The 14,529-nt window shown below is 39.1% G+C and overlaps 1 protein-coding gene across 1 annotated transcript in view; it reads left to right on the forward strand.

Annotated features, from left to right (window-relative positions):
• The first annotated feature begins 12,767 nt into the window (after positions 1-12,767).
• The window catches only part of vldlr (very low density lipoprotein receptor), a 49,314-nt gene continuing 47,552 nt past the window's right edge, over positions 12,768-14,529 (forward strand). Inside the window, exon 1 of the mRNA XM_061980805.2 lies at positions 12,768-12,924. Within this exon, the coding sequence (XP_061836789.2) occupies positions 12,852-12,924 (73 nt within the window). The 5' untranslated portion in view covers positions 12,768-12,851. The remainder of the gene's footprint in view (positions 12,925-14,529) is intronic.

A 14,529-nucleotide genomic window follows, 5' to 3' on the forward strand; every position in this document is an offset into this window, starting at 1 on the left:
ATGGTGGTTCTTTGGTCAAAATGTTGCATAGATTATGTTTTACAGATCATCTTCAAGCCGCTTTCTGACAGTCGCTTCAGGACTTGCAATTTCGTGGGCGGTCTTTTTTACGTGGCTCACCTTCGACAGCGTCTTCTCCCCGTCATCTTTGTTGTAGCGGTGTAGCGTGCAAGGACGGGGGTGGAAGAAGAAAATGAATATATACGGAGACAAGAAGTCAGTGTACTGTGTTGTTGAGTATTTTTTATTTATTTTATTTCTGCTTGAATTTATTTTATTTGAGTCTTATCGTTGTATGGTTTCTTTTTCTATGATATGGATCCCCCTATGTCTGAAATAAAACGACTACCGTATTTTTCGGAGTATAAGTCACACAGGCCGAAAATGCATTATAAAGAAGGGAAAAAACATATATAAGTTGCACTGGAGTATAAGTCGCATTTTTGGGGGAAATTTATTTGATAAAACCCAACACCAAGAATAGACATTTGAAAGGCAATTTAAAATAAATAAAGAATAGTGAACAACAGGCTGAATAAGTGTACGTTATATGAGGCATAAATAACCAACTGAGAACGTGCCTGGTATGTTAACGTAACATATTATGGTAAGAGTCATTCAAATAACTATAACATATAGAACATGCTATACGTTTACCAAACAATCTGTCACTCCTAATCGCTAAATCCCATGAAATCTTATACGTCTAGTCCAGGGGTAGGGAACCTATGGCTCTAGAGCCAGATGTGGCTCTTTTGATGACTGCATCTGGCTCTCAGATAAATCTTAGCTGACATTGCTTAACATGATAAGTAATGAATAATCCTGCTGGTAATCAGTGTTAAAATAATGTTCAAAATATAAAACATTCTCATGCATTTGAATCCATCCATCCGTTTTCTAGAAGTCGCATTAATGGTAATAAGTATCGGTTAGCTTCAGAATAACAATGTTATCAAAAAGAACAAGAGACTTATTATACTTTAAAAATGATGGCCTTACTTAAAAATGCACACATTTAGTTGTAGTCGGTGTTAAAAACTATTATATGGCTCTCAAGGAAATACATTTTAAAATATTTGACTTTCATGGCTTTCTCAGCCACAAAGGTTCCCGACCCCTGGTCTAATCTCTTACGTGAATGAGCTAAATAATATTTTTTGATATTTTACGGTAATGTGTTCATAATTTCACACATAAGTCGCTCCTGAGTATAAGTCGCACCCAAACTATGAAAAAAACTGCGATTTATAGTCCGAAAAATACGGTACTACTACTACTATACAGTGTTTACCGCCCAACAAGTGAGATGATGCTACCAGCTGAATTCAACAAGTGTCGCTGTCTCTGGTGCTGAAGTATTTTGAATAGAATTGGAAGAAGACTGGAAGTAAAAATCATCATTAGTTGGGATTTTATCAAACAAAAGCACACATTGACATCACAATCACACTCATACTGTAATTAGCTGACAATATGCTTTATATCATCTGGTTGCTGGAGCCATTCTCACCAAATTATAAAACGTGCACACAGTGACTTCCTGTTCAGTGCAAAGTAAGCTTCAAAATAAAAGCATGGTAGTATTAATCTAGATTCTCCCACAGCAACTAACACAATTCACAATTTAGACTTAGACTTAGACTAACTTTATTGATTGTTCCACAAAGTAGCTCAGTTACAAATGATGGAAAAGATAAGGATGGAAAGGATCCTGCACACAAGTGTTACGTACCTACTCAGTGGCCTAGTGGTTAGAGTGTCCGCCCTGAGATCGGTAGGTTGTGAGTTCAAACCCCGGCCGAGTCATACCAAAGACTATAAAAAATGGCACCCCTTACCTCCCTGCTTGACACTCAGCATCAAGGGTTGGAATTTGGTGTTAAATCACCAAAAATTATTCCCCGGCGTGGCCACTGCTGCTGCTCACTGCTCCCCTCACCAGGGGGTGATCAAGGGGGATAGGTCAAATGCAGAGAATAATTTCGCCACACCTAGTGTGTGTGACAATCATTGGTACTTTAACTTTTAACATACGGCGGGGGAAGGAGACGACACAACAGCAAGAATCAGGTTGCTGAGGTCCGTGTCCAAGCAGGGGTCGAGGATCGAGGGAGGCAGTCCGGAATCCAGAAGGAAGTCGAGGCACACCGCTCGATCACGGGAAACAGGAGAAGCACTGCGGGGAAAACGAAGGGCATAAGACACGGGAACGGGGAAGTCACAGAGAGAGAGAGCAAGTACGCAGGAGGGAAGCCAGAGACGGGATGCTTACTACGAGGAGTGAACTATGTTCCGGCACTGAATCTTTGGGTCGGCTGGTCTTTATGCTGTCTGTCTTCATTAGTCCAAGTGCACTGATTACTGATTGCCTGCAGCTTTCAACACAAAGTCATTTTGACAGTAGGCTAAAATAGCTAATACAGACATTTAAATAATGTGTTACCTTCATTATAACGTCATTATTTTTTTTGCAACTCCAGACAGATTTGTTTTTTGTAATTTTGCTCCAATATGGCTCAACATTTTGGCTTACCGACACCAGGTCCGGACCAAATCTATTTATATTATCACTGAGTGGAAACTAAACTCATTCCGCCACCACAGAAGGCAGACCAGTGTACCACTGTAGTATTAGTAATATGCATGTTAGTATACCAAACATCATATTCAATATTTTTCATCATCATCACCATTAGATCTGAAGAGAATTGGTACACATACAGAATTGTGTTTTTCATGCAATGTAAAAAATCTGGGACAGAACAAGCTTTAGGGGATATCTTCAGCCATCGGTGAAGATGAGGTTCAATCCTCTGATAAGAACTGAGTCTATGAAATCTGGCAGCGAGCAACCACTGAAACAGTCACAGGCCCCAGTGATCAAACTGGTGAGCTGAGGAATGGTTTCAGGAACTGAAAGGGCAAAAATATAAAAGCTGTGTGTGGTTCCAATACATTCATTGTTTACAAAGGGAAAATCCACATTCAATGTTTTGATACTGAATAGTGCGGAATATGAACAAATTCAGTAAACATCCATGCCTGAATAGGATTAATCTCAATTTGTAACGGCGATAAATGAAGATAACGACTCGTTTCTGCACAATCTAATGATATTTAGCAGAGGAGAGGAGGTTGGAGCAGTGTGAATTAAATAACCGTTTTACAATTGTCATCAGTTTTATAGCAGAGAGATCATTTTTGTAATGGTGCAGTTGGACCCCAAAGACCAAGCATGCCGGCGTAGGATTTTATTTTAACAAGCTCGACTAAAGGAGCAGGGAGCTTCAAAAACTATAAAAGATGAAGTACAAACAAAATACAGAACAAGAGCTCAATCTAAAATCAGACAAGCAGTCCAAATTATGGACAAAAACTAGAACACAGACGTGGCTCCTTGCTGGTATAAGGAGCAATAAGGTACCGTATTTTACGTACCATAGGGCGCACCGGATTATAAGGCGCACTGCCGATGAATGGTCTATTTTCGACCTTTTTTCATATATAAGGCGCATTAACCCTTGTGTAATGTTCATATTGTTACTCAGCCAGCGTTTGTGGGTCTGATGGACCCGTTGCATTTTGTGGTTTTTAATGCCTCACAATCAAACACTTTTATGTTAAAATACTGAACAGATGTTTACCTTATCCCAATAAACATCTGTTCAGTATTTTAACATAAAAGTGTTTGATTGTGAGGCCTTAAAAGCCACAAAATGCAACGGGTCCATCAGACCCACAAACGCTGGCTGAGTAACAACAATATGAACGTTGCACGGAAAATGTATCTGCCAGTTTCTGCATCCCACAGGGATTCTTCTTTTGTGTTTCTGCACCTGCGGTTCCCACACAAGGTCGCAACATTGTTTGTCAACACTGTCTGCTCTCATTTTCTCGCACATTTGACCCTCTGATGTTCTGTGTACCTACACTCTGTCCTCCTCCTGTCTAGGCCTACTGTGTGCGTGCGTCTGTGTGTGTGTGTGTGTGTGTGTGTGTGATTGGGGGTACACAGAACATACAGTTCCACAATTCTATTAGCCCCATCTTATATGTATTAGAAATGTGTAGGAGGGGTGTGTGGTCATTAAATATGTATTCTGATATATGTTCTTCACAGAAAATTAGCCAAAGTCAGTGAGTCTCAGTTTGAAAAATGTATTAATTGTATAATTTTTCTTTTAATAAAAAATGAAAACGGGTCCCACAGACCCGAACACCACACAAGGGTCATATTTATTTTAAAATTTTTGTCCTAAATGTAAAACACTATCTTGTGGTCTACATAACATGTAATGGTGGTTCTTTGGTCAACATGTTGCTTAGATTATGTTTTACAGATCATCTTCAAGCCGCTTTCTGACAGTGGGCGGTCTTATTTACGTGGCTCACCTTCGGCAGCGTCTTCTCCCCGTCATCTTTGTTGGAGAAGAAGTGTCAAAAATCAATAACGGAGCAGCGTCTCCTCATCCGTGGCTCACTAGTGCAACAACAAGGCCGGAAATGTGTCCCGTGAAAAAACTTCTGACCAGAACTCTCTAATAACTAAAGTTCCTTGGGTGAATAATGTATACTCACTACACCGGTATGTTTTAGCGCTTTCATGGCGAGTTTACTGACAGATATAAGTACGAACTTTACACTACTTTATATTAGAAATGCAACAGTGGAAGATGAATGTCCCATAACAAGAAGAAAAAGAAGAAGCTTATAGACTATGGTGACCACAAAGGCGGACGCGCGCAATTTTTCAGGATTTATGCAGATCCCAAATACAGATCAGCAGGTACCAGAAGGTAAGAAAAGTTTATTTTGCATAATATTGCGAAACAAAATACCAGATAATGTCTTACCTTATACACACACCATAATAATACTTGTATGTTTAATGCGCCGACAATCCATCAAGCGGTGTGGCTTCATAGCTTACCAAAGTCATACTAAAACATTTTGATAGATTTTTGAGCGCCATGTGTAATGTTCTATATTTTCAATGGAACATATAATATTTTGGTGTTGTTTACTTGAGTCATATTGCAGTCTACACGTATCTCCCTGTGATGAGGTGGCGACTTGTCCAGGGTGTACACCGCCTTCCGCCCGAATGCAGCACCCCCCGCGACCCCAAAAGGGACAAGCGGTAGAAAATGGATGGATGGACGTATCTCTTATGTGTGACTGCCACCTACTGGTCACACTTATCATTTCACCATGTACCAAATAAAAGAGCTTCGAGGTCGGTAAGCACAACCAAAATGATTCTGTACATTAGGCGTACCGGGTTATAAGGCGCAATGTCATGTTTTGAGAAAATGTAATGATTTTAAGTGCGCCTTATAGTCCGAAAAATACGGTACTTTTATTTCATAATTTTTTGGGATAATAAATGCTACTTTTACTTCATTGCGTTTCCTTCTGATTATTACATTTATTTTCATCTATTGATTAGTGTTTGCAAAGACAAATTGTTTTAGCTCGTCAGAGAGACTTCTTCCAGCGGAGACTGTCACATGACTCTCTTATTTCACCAACAGAACGGTGCTTGGCAGTCACATGACCGCACTCAAACTATTGTCTGGCCCACACTGTACAGAGGGAAATTTTATGTCATCTTCAATCATAGTTTACCTTGCAAACTATGAAAAAAAAAAACTTTTTTCATGCGCTGTTTTCTGTGTCAGTAGAAATGTTCACATTTCAGCCTACATGAATTCCACTTCCAACTAGAGAAAACATGTTGCAGGGTGTTCTACTACATCGACTACGGTGTCAGAACGGACTACAAAGGCGGACTCGCGCAATTTTTCAGGATTTATGCAGATCCCAAATACGGATCAGCAGGTACCAGAAGGTAAGAAAAGTTGCTTTTGCATAACATTGCGAAACAAAACGCCAGATAATATATCTTTCCTTATACACACATTATACACACACCATAATAATACTCGTGTGTTCAATGCGCCGACAATCCATCAAGCGGTGCGGCTTCATAGCTTACCAAAGTCGTACTAAAACATTTTGATAGATTTTTGAGCGGCGTGTGTAATGTTCTATATTTTCAATGGAACATATAAAATGTTGGTGTTGTTTACTTTAGTCACATTGCCATCATAGAGCAGTCTACACGTATCTCTTCTGTATGACTGCCATCTACTGGTCACACTTATCATTATACCATGTACCAAATAAAACAGCTTCAAATTCGGCAAGCACACCCAAAATTATTGCGTACATTAAGCGCACTGTCGAGTTTTGAGGAAAAAAATGATTTTAAGTGCGCCTTATAGTCCGGAAAATACGGTAATTAAGGATGACGCCTAAACAGGTAGGATAAAAGGTAGGGCATGACTATACAATGCAGTGCAGTTTGGCTCAATACTTCCGTGTCCTATATTGTACACTTTAGCCACATCTAATGAGGTCCAAAATGGCAAACTGTTATAAACACCTCAAATTGTATCTGATGAGATTAAAAAGAATAGAGTAGTATTCTTTGGTTTAGTGGCAGTGAAAAGCAAAAAGATAGAGACGTATAGGAAATATTACATTGTATTTGTAACAGGGGTCATCAGGCCCCATACATACATGCTGTGCTTCAACCAGGCTCCACAATCTCCACTGATTACGAGTTATTTAAGCAGGGCTCAAGGCTCCTAAGGCTGTTTGGAAGTGAGGTTTAGGCAACATACTGTCACACAGGCACGCTAGCTGGCATCCATTACACTCGCCCTCCAAAACTTCAGTCTAATCCAGGTCGAGCAGTCCTAGCCAATGAGCTATATACCCACCGGCCCCCAACTCATTGTCCAGCAAAGCTTTTAAGGCATAAGGAAGTGCAGCTGGCATCTGTTAAAAAGGGAACTGCACTTTTTGGGGGGGAATCTTAGCGTTTGGCGGTTGTGCAACACAGTTGTGACGCATCAAGTGTTAGGATTAAGCTGGGATAGGCTGCAGTTTATGCATATAGAAAATGGAAAACGAAATGTTGAGGAGAGAATGGGTCCACAGTAAAAATAAATCATGGTAAATTCACAGTAAATTGTTGGCTAATAATTGCATTACGTTTACGGTAACATTTGATTTACTGTAACTGCAAAGCTGTGATTTCACAGATAATTACAATAACGTTGCAACTATGCTCTGCAACTTCACAAATGTAGTTTTGTAGTTATAAGACGTTCTCGTTTTAACAGCATATTGCCATTTATTGTACAAACATATGCAACATAGAAGTTTATGAAACCCTTTGAGGGACAAATCAATTTGAATTTACACACATTTGTTCAGATAGTACAGAGGACTATGATTACAGTATTTTACTGTGAAATAATACATTTCTTTACAGATTTCATAATTTTTAAGTCATTTGTTGTAGTAGTAAGTTTTGACCACAGTATTTTACAGTGAAAAAAATACTGGCAAATGCTGTGGAAACCTGGTAAAATTGTTTTACATTGTACTCATTAAGGTGGCCGATACTGCAATTTCTTTTTTGTTGTAATAACCCACTTTTAACCCAACTGCTGGTTCAAAAAAGGACCAGACCCTTATTTGAGTTATTTTAGCTCAACATTTTGGGTTAATTTTTTTCAACCCAACTTTTTTCGTTGAATTACTTAGACCAGGGGTCCCCAAACCTTTTGACTCGGGGGCCGAATTGGATTAAAAAAATGTTTTATAATAATAATAAAACCCCCTGAAGAGATTCAGAGGTTCCCCTGCTTTTCAGGGGATGTGTGTATATATATATATATATATATATATATATATATATATATATATATATATATATATATATATATATATATATATATATATATGTATATATATATATATATGTATATATATATATATATATACATAAATGCATTTTTAGACGACATGATTTGCTTGAGCGGCTAGGAGACACCGAGAGTAACAAGCGGTAGGAAATCGATTAAAAAGGACAGATTAAAAAAAAATTTTTAAATACCTTTTTATCTTAGTTTAATTTTTTTTAACTTGGGACTTCCCGCAGGTCGGATTTTGGACGCTGGTGGGCCGGATCCGGCCGGCGGGCCATAGTTTGGGGACCCCTGACTTAGACCAAAAGTTAAGTTATGCCAACTCAACGTTGGTTGATTCATAAACCAACTATTGGGTTTAATTTATTTAACACAAAAGCTGAGTTATACTCACTACAACAGGGGTGCTCACACTTTTTCTGCAGGCGAGCTACTTTTCAATTGATCAAGTCGTGGGGATCTACCTCATTCATATATATAATTTATATTTGCTTATTTATGAAATATATGTTTTTGTTAACAAGTTAAAGGTGTTTAATGATAATGCAAGTATGTTTAATACATATAGTTAATATTGTTAACAAGTTAAAGGTGTTTAATGATAACACAAGCATGTTTAACACATATAGTTAATATTGTTAACAAGTTAAAGGTGGTTAAAAATAATACAAGCATGTTTAACACAAATAGTTAATATTGTTAACAAGTTAAAGGTGGTTAAAGATAAAACAAGCATGTTTAACACATATAGTTAATATTGTTAACAACTTAAAGGTGGTTAAAGATAATACAAGCATGTTTAACACATATAATTAATATTGTGAACAACTTAAAGGTGGTTAAAGATAATACAAGCATGTTTAACACATATTGTTAATAAGTTAAAGGTGGTTAAAGATAATACAAGCATGTTTAACACATATAGATTCCTTTCTTTCATGAAGACAAGAATATAAGTTGGTGTATTACCTGATTGTGATGACTTGCATTGATAGGAATCAGACAGTGGTGCTGATAACGTCCGCATTTTCGAATGGAGGAGAAAAAAAGTCCTCCTTTCTGTCCAATACCACATGAAAGTGGTTGGTTTTTGGCATCTTATTTGTCCAGCTTCCGTACTCCTTTGTATACACTTTACAAGAAACACATTGTCGGCAAACTCCGTAGCTTGCTAGCTTGTGCACGCCAGCTTTCTGAGACTCTTATTTTTGTAGCGCAGGCAGGATGAAGCAGAGCTTTTATTGTGCAACTGTGCAGTCGGTCTTTGGAGTTTTGACGACAGGTATGGTGCCAGAGTCTGTTGAAATAAAGTGTTTCTCGCCTTCCAGTCGGTAATTTTAATGAGCTGGCAGCAGCCAGCGTCATCTCAGAAGACCCTCGGGTGCCGTGAATGTCAATCAAGTGACGAAAGTGACGTCATAGTGAAGATTTATGATCGCTCATTTTTAGGACTATTTTTTTAATGCCTGGCTGGTGATCGACTGACACACCCTCCGAGATCGACCGGTAGATCGCGATCGACGTAATGAGCACCCCTGCACTACAATGTTGGGTTATTCCCAACCCAACTATTGCGCAATATACTCAAAAGCAAGATACGAGTGACATTTTTTTTACAAGAATTGCCGTATATGGTCATAGTAGTCCGGGGGTCAGCAACCCGCGGCTCTAGAGCCGCATAGCGCCACCCTAGTGGCTCCCTGGACCTCTTTCAGAGATGTGTGAAAATGGAAAAAGATGAAGAAAAATAAATATTTTTTGTTTTAATGTATTTTCTGTAGGAGAACAAACATGACACAAACCTTCCTAAGTGTTACAAATCCCACTGTTTATGTTATACATGCTTCACTGATGAGAGTACCCTTTTGTCTTACTAATTTCAGCGATCCCTAAACTCATCGGAGTTTGTTTGCATGTACAACTTTCTCCGATGCTGCCACATAAATATGTGTTTTATGCCACTCCTTCTTTGTATCATTTTGTCCACCAAACTTTTTAAGCTGTGCGGGAATTCACACAAGTGAGCTTTGTTAATATGATTGATTTGCTGGAGTGCTTATTGGACATATTTAGTCAATCCGTGACTGCAAGCAAATCGATGCTAACATGCTATTTAGGCTAGCTGTATGTACATATTGCATCATTACACCTCATTTGTAGGTATATTTGAGCTCATTTAAATTCCTTTACTTATGTCCTCCGTGTATTTTATTTAGTTTTGCATGTCTCATGACACATTATCTGTATGTAATATTGGCTGCATTTCTCATAGTTGTGTGCCATGTTGTTCCAGACCACAGCAAACATTACCCAGCCTGCAAAGATTGTAATAAATCCATTAGAAAAGGATGTTCTCTTAAACTTGGACACACACATCTATACCTTTGGCCAGTAATTTCCAGAAGTTATCTCATCCTGTGAGAAGCCTCCATTTTACTAATAATGTCCAATGTTGAAAAATATGTTGAATAAAAATGTAAATACAACATTTCTGTCAACAAAGATTTGCGTCAGCCTTTGATAGTAGGCTAATATAAACACTTACAGCATGTGTTGCCTTCATTATAACACTTATATGAGGCTTTTAATTTTTTGCGACTCCAGAAACATTTTTTTTTGTATTGTCAGTCCAATATGATTCTTTCAACATTTTGGGTTGCCGACCATTGTAGTATTCCTATACAGCAAGCTCAAATATGTTCATGTACATAAGATGTGTGATTGTAAATAATGGTAATGAGATTAATCCATAATAAAATTCCCTTCAAGAAAAAAGTAACTTCTTAATAAAAAAAAAAAAAGAAGCCTTTTACCCAAAAATTAGTTACTTATTGAAAACAACCCAAAAATGGTTCATAATTTTGAAAACCCAGAAATTGTGTTAAAATAATACCCTTACAACCCAAAAAATGGATTGCTATAACCCGGGTTCGGCAACCCAAAATGTTGAAAGAGCCATATTGGACCAAAAATACAAAAAAAAGTAATCTGTCTGGGGGCCGCAAAAATGTAAAAGACTTGTATAAGTGTTATAATGAAGGCAACACATTATGTAAGTGTCTATATTAGCTATATTAGCCTACTATCAAAATGACTATGTGTTTCAGGCTGATGTTGAAATGTAATATTTATTCTACACATTTTTACAACATTGGGAAACATTAGTACAACTTCTCAGAAGGTGAGATAACTCCTGGAAATGACTGTCTTAAAATGGCCAAAGGTATAGATGTGTGTGTTCAAGTTAAAAAAAAGGTTGTCTTCTTCTAATGGATTTATTACAATCTTTGCAAGCTGGCTAACATTTGCTGTGGTCTGGAACAACATGTCACACAAAACAACTATCAGAAATGCAGCCAATATTACAAACACATAATGTGTCATGAAACATGGAAAAATAAACTAAATACGCAGAGGACGTAAGTAAAGGAAATTAAATTAGCTCAAATATTCTGTGTTGGCCCTGCGATGAGGTGGCGACTTGTCCAGGGTGTACCCCGCCTTCCGCCCGATTGTAGCTGAGATAGGCTCCAGCACCCCCCGCGACCCCAAAGGGAATAAGCGGTAGAAAATTGATGGATGGATACCTATAAATGAGGCATAATGATGCAATATGTACATACAGCTAGCCTAAATAGCATGTTAGCATCGATAAGCTTGCAGTCATGCAGTGACCAAATATGCCTGATTAGCACTCCATAACAAGTCAATAACATCAACAAGGCGCGGTACAGTATAAAACGTTTGGTGGGCAAAATGAGACAAAGAAGGAGTGTCATAGTACACGTCTTTCTGTGGCAGTGTCGGAGAAAGTCGTACATGTAAACAAACTGTTGAGTCGCAGTCCACACAACGGTAAGTTCAAGGGCCGCTGAAATGAATAGGACAAAACGGCGCTCGCCATATTAAAACAGTGGATGTCTAACAATTAGGAAGGTTTGTCCTCCTACAGAAACCATATTACAACAAAAAATATATTTTTCATCCCATTTTTCCCCCCATTTCCATACATACTAAAGATCATCGGGACTCCTCTTTCTCCTATCCAGGAGATCGCAAAAAGCCACTTCCTGACCAGGGGTCAGAAAATCTGTAGAGACTCCTCCCACCAACACCAAGGACTGTTTTCACTGCCAGACTCTAGAGAGAGGTTCCGCAGCCTCCGTAGCAGAACCTGTAACAGCTTCTTCCCTCAGGCCATAAGACTCTTGAACGCATCATAAAAATCCCCTCAATCCCCCCCCCAAAAAACAGATTAACTCACTGTAATATAAAAGACAATCTGGGGGCCACAGGGAAGACCCGGGACATGTTGGTAAGACTATCTCTCCCCGGCTGGCCCGGGAAGGCCTCAGGATCCCCCGGCAGGAGCTGGGCGAAGTGGCTGGGGAGAGGGAAGTCTGGGCTTCCCTGCTTAGGCTGCTGCCCCCGCGACCCGACCTCAGATAAGCGGAAGAAGATGGATGGATGGCATATAATTGTATAAAAGTGCAATATATTATCTGTAAGGTAATCTATTTATTTATATCTGCACCTTATTGCTCTTTTATCCCGCTCTACAACGAGCTAATGCAACGAAATGTTCGTTCTTATCTGTACTGTAAAGTTGAAATTTGAATGACAACAAAAGGAAGTTTAAGTCAAAAAAAATTAAAAAGCTCCATGGAGCCACCGGGGTAGTACCCCCATTTGACACTTACTGGTGTAAAATATGTTAATTTGTCAGGTTGCAAATGAAAGCCAACCGGAAGGCGGACAACGAAGGGTTAACAAAGAATAGAGGCGGGAATAATTCACCTTGGCGTTACGGGAGCTAATGTCGGAAAAGATTTGTGCCGCAAATGAGCAACGCGGGTCGCTAACAAACGCAGGTGCCGAGGCGCGTGACCATTACCCACGCGTTCATTCAGCGCCGCGCGCGCGCGTCCGAGTGTACGTGCGAGAGCGCGCGCGTCTTGCGTCTCTGCATATATATGTGGTGGGCGCGTGAACCGAGCAGGGGCGGCGCGAGCTTTTTTAGTGCTCGGCTAGCAAAGCAAGCAAGCACGCACACGTACCTCCGCCATGGCTTCCTCCACTCCCGGCGTCCTCCTCCTCCTGCTGCTGATAAGCCTCCAACACTTCACGGACGTTCGCGGTAAGTCTTTGGTCATTTTTGAGTCGAGCTTACCCTTGTCGTTCCGCTTAAATGTCGGCAATGTTAGCCTCGACACCTGTCTTGGCGCTGCCTCCTGATGAAGGTATCGCCCCTGCTTTACTGTTGGTGATGAATAATGTCATGTTTTCCTCCGCTCCAAACATTACCGACATATTAAAATAATATACCTAATTGTCTTGACTCGTTTGGAACGAATACGTCGAATGGGCCTGGTTCGTCCGTGTCGTTCCGTCACGTATTCGCGGTAATTAAATTTGCGGTTAATCGATTTCCTCCTTCCCAAAAAAATAAAACCGTGTATTCTTCCCCTAAATTGGTGTGCTTTTATTTTTGTGACCTTTTTTGTCTACATCCGTTTGATGTTGGTTTGGAGCGTATTAATATCAAATTGTCTTCAGTAAACACTGCTGCAGACAATTTAGGTCACCTCCACAGGTGAGTTAAATCTAATCAGGATTAGCGTGGTTGCATTTAGTGACTAAAGATTTTAACGGAGACCTATTTGATAATTGGTTTTCTACATAAATCAATCTATAATTACTCAATTTATTGTGTGAATGCTCCACAGCAATCACACATGGTTTTCTACACAAATTCTTCTTCTTCTTCTTCTTATTATTATTATTAATTATCCTCATCCAGATTTTGGTGCGTTCTACCTTCCACGTTTTTCAGCCTATTCAGGAATTGTGGGCTTTCCCTTGACAAATTAAAAAAAAATCCCAGGGTTTCCTGGACATTTTTCCCATTCAAAATGAATTGGCCATTTTTTTCAAACTTCCACCATTTCCACATTTTTCAACCGATTCAAACTCCTTTTTCCAAGTTCAAAAAAATTCCAGGATTTTTCCAGAATTCCTGGTCTTCGAAAGCTCTATTTCCACCCTTTTTTCTGGCAACTTTTCCTTCCACATTTAACGCATTTCTAATGTTCCACCGTCAAAACATTCTTCAATCAGGACAAAAAAGTTGTTTAACTGGAAAAATTCCCGTTTTTCCCAGAATTCCGTAACACCATTTCTCAATTCAACATGTTACTACTGCAGCATTTCTCAACCGATTTGAAATATTTCAACACCAACCATTTCAACTCATTCAGAGCATTAAATTTTTTATTTATTTTTTTTTTTACCATTTTCACAAAAATTTCCGCTTTCCTAGAATTTTCCAATTGTCTTGACTCGTTTGGAACGAATGCGTCGAATGGGCCTGATTCGTCCGTGTCGTTCCGTCACGTATTCGCGTAATTAAGTTTGCGGATAATCGATTTCCTCCTTCCCAAAAAAATAAAACCGTGTATTCTTCCCCTAAATTGGTGTGCTTTTATTTTTGTGACCTTTTTTTGTCTACATCCGTTTGATGTTGGTTTGGAGCGTATTAATATCAAATTGTCTTCAGTCAACACTTGCTGGTGCAGGCAATTTAGGTCACCTCCACAGGTGAGTTAAATCTAATCAGGATTAGCGTGGTTGCATTTAGCATCTGTAAAGATTTTAAAGGAGACCATTTTGATTGTGTGAATGCTTTGGAGCTTTCACACATGGTTTTCTACACAAATTCATTTATTTATTATTCAGCTAATTG

The sequence above is a fragment of the Nerophis lumbriciformis genome, linkage group LG20 (assembly GCF_033978685.3).
Source record: "Nerophis lumbriciformis linkage group LG20, RoL_Nlum_v2.1, whole genome shotgun sequence".
NCBI lineage: Eukaryota > Metazoa > Chordata > Actinopteri > Syngnathiformes > Syngnathidae > Nerophis > Nerophis lumbriciformis.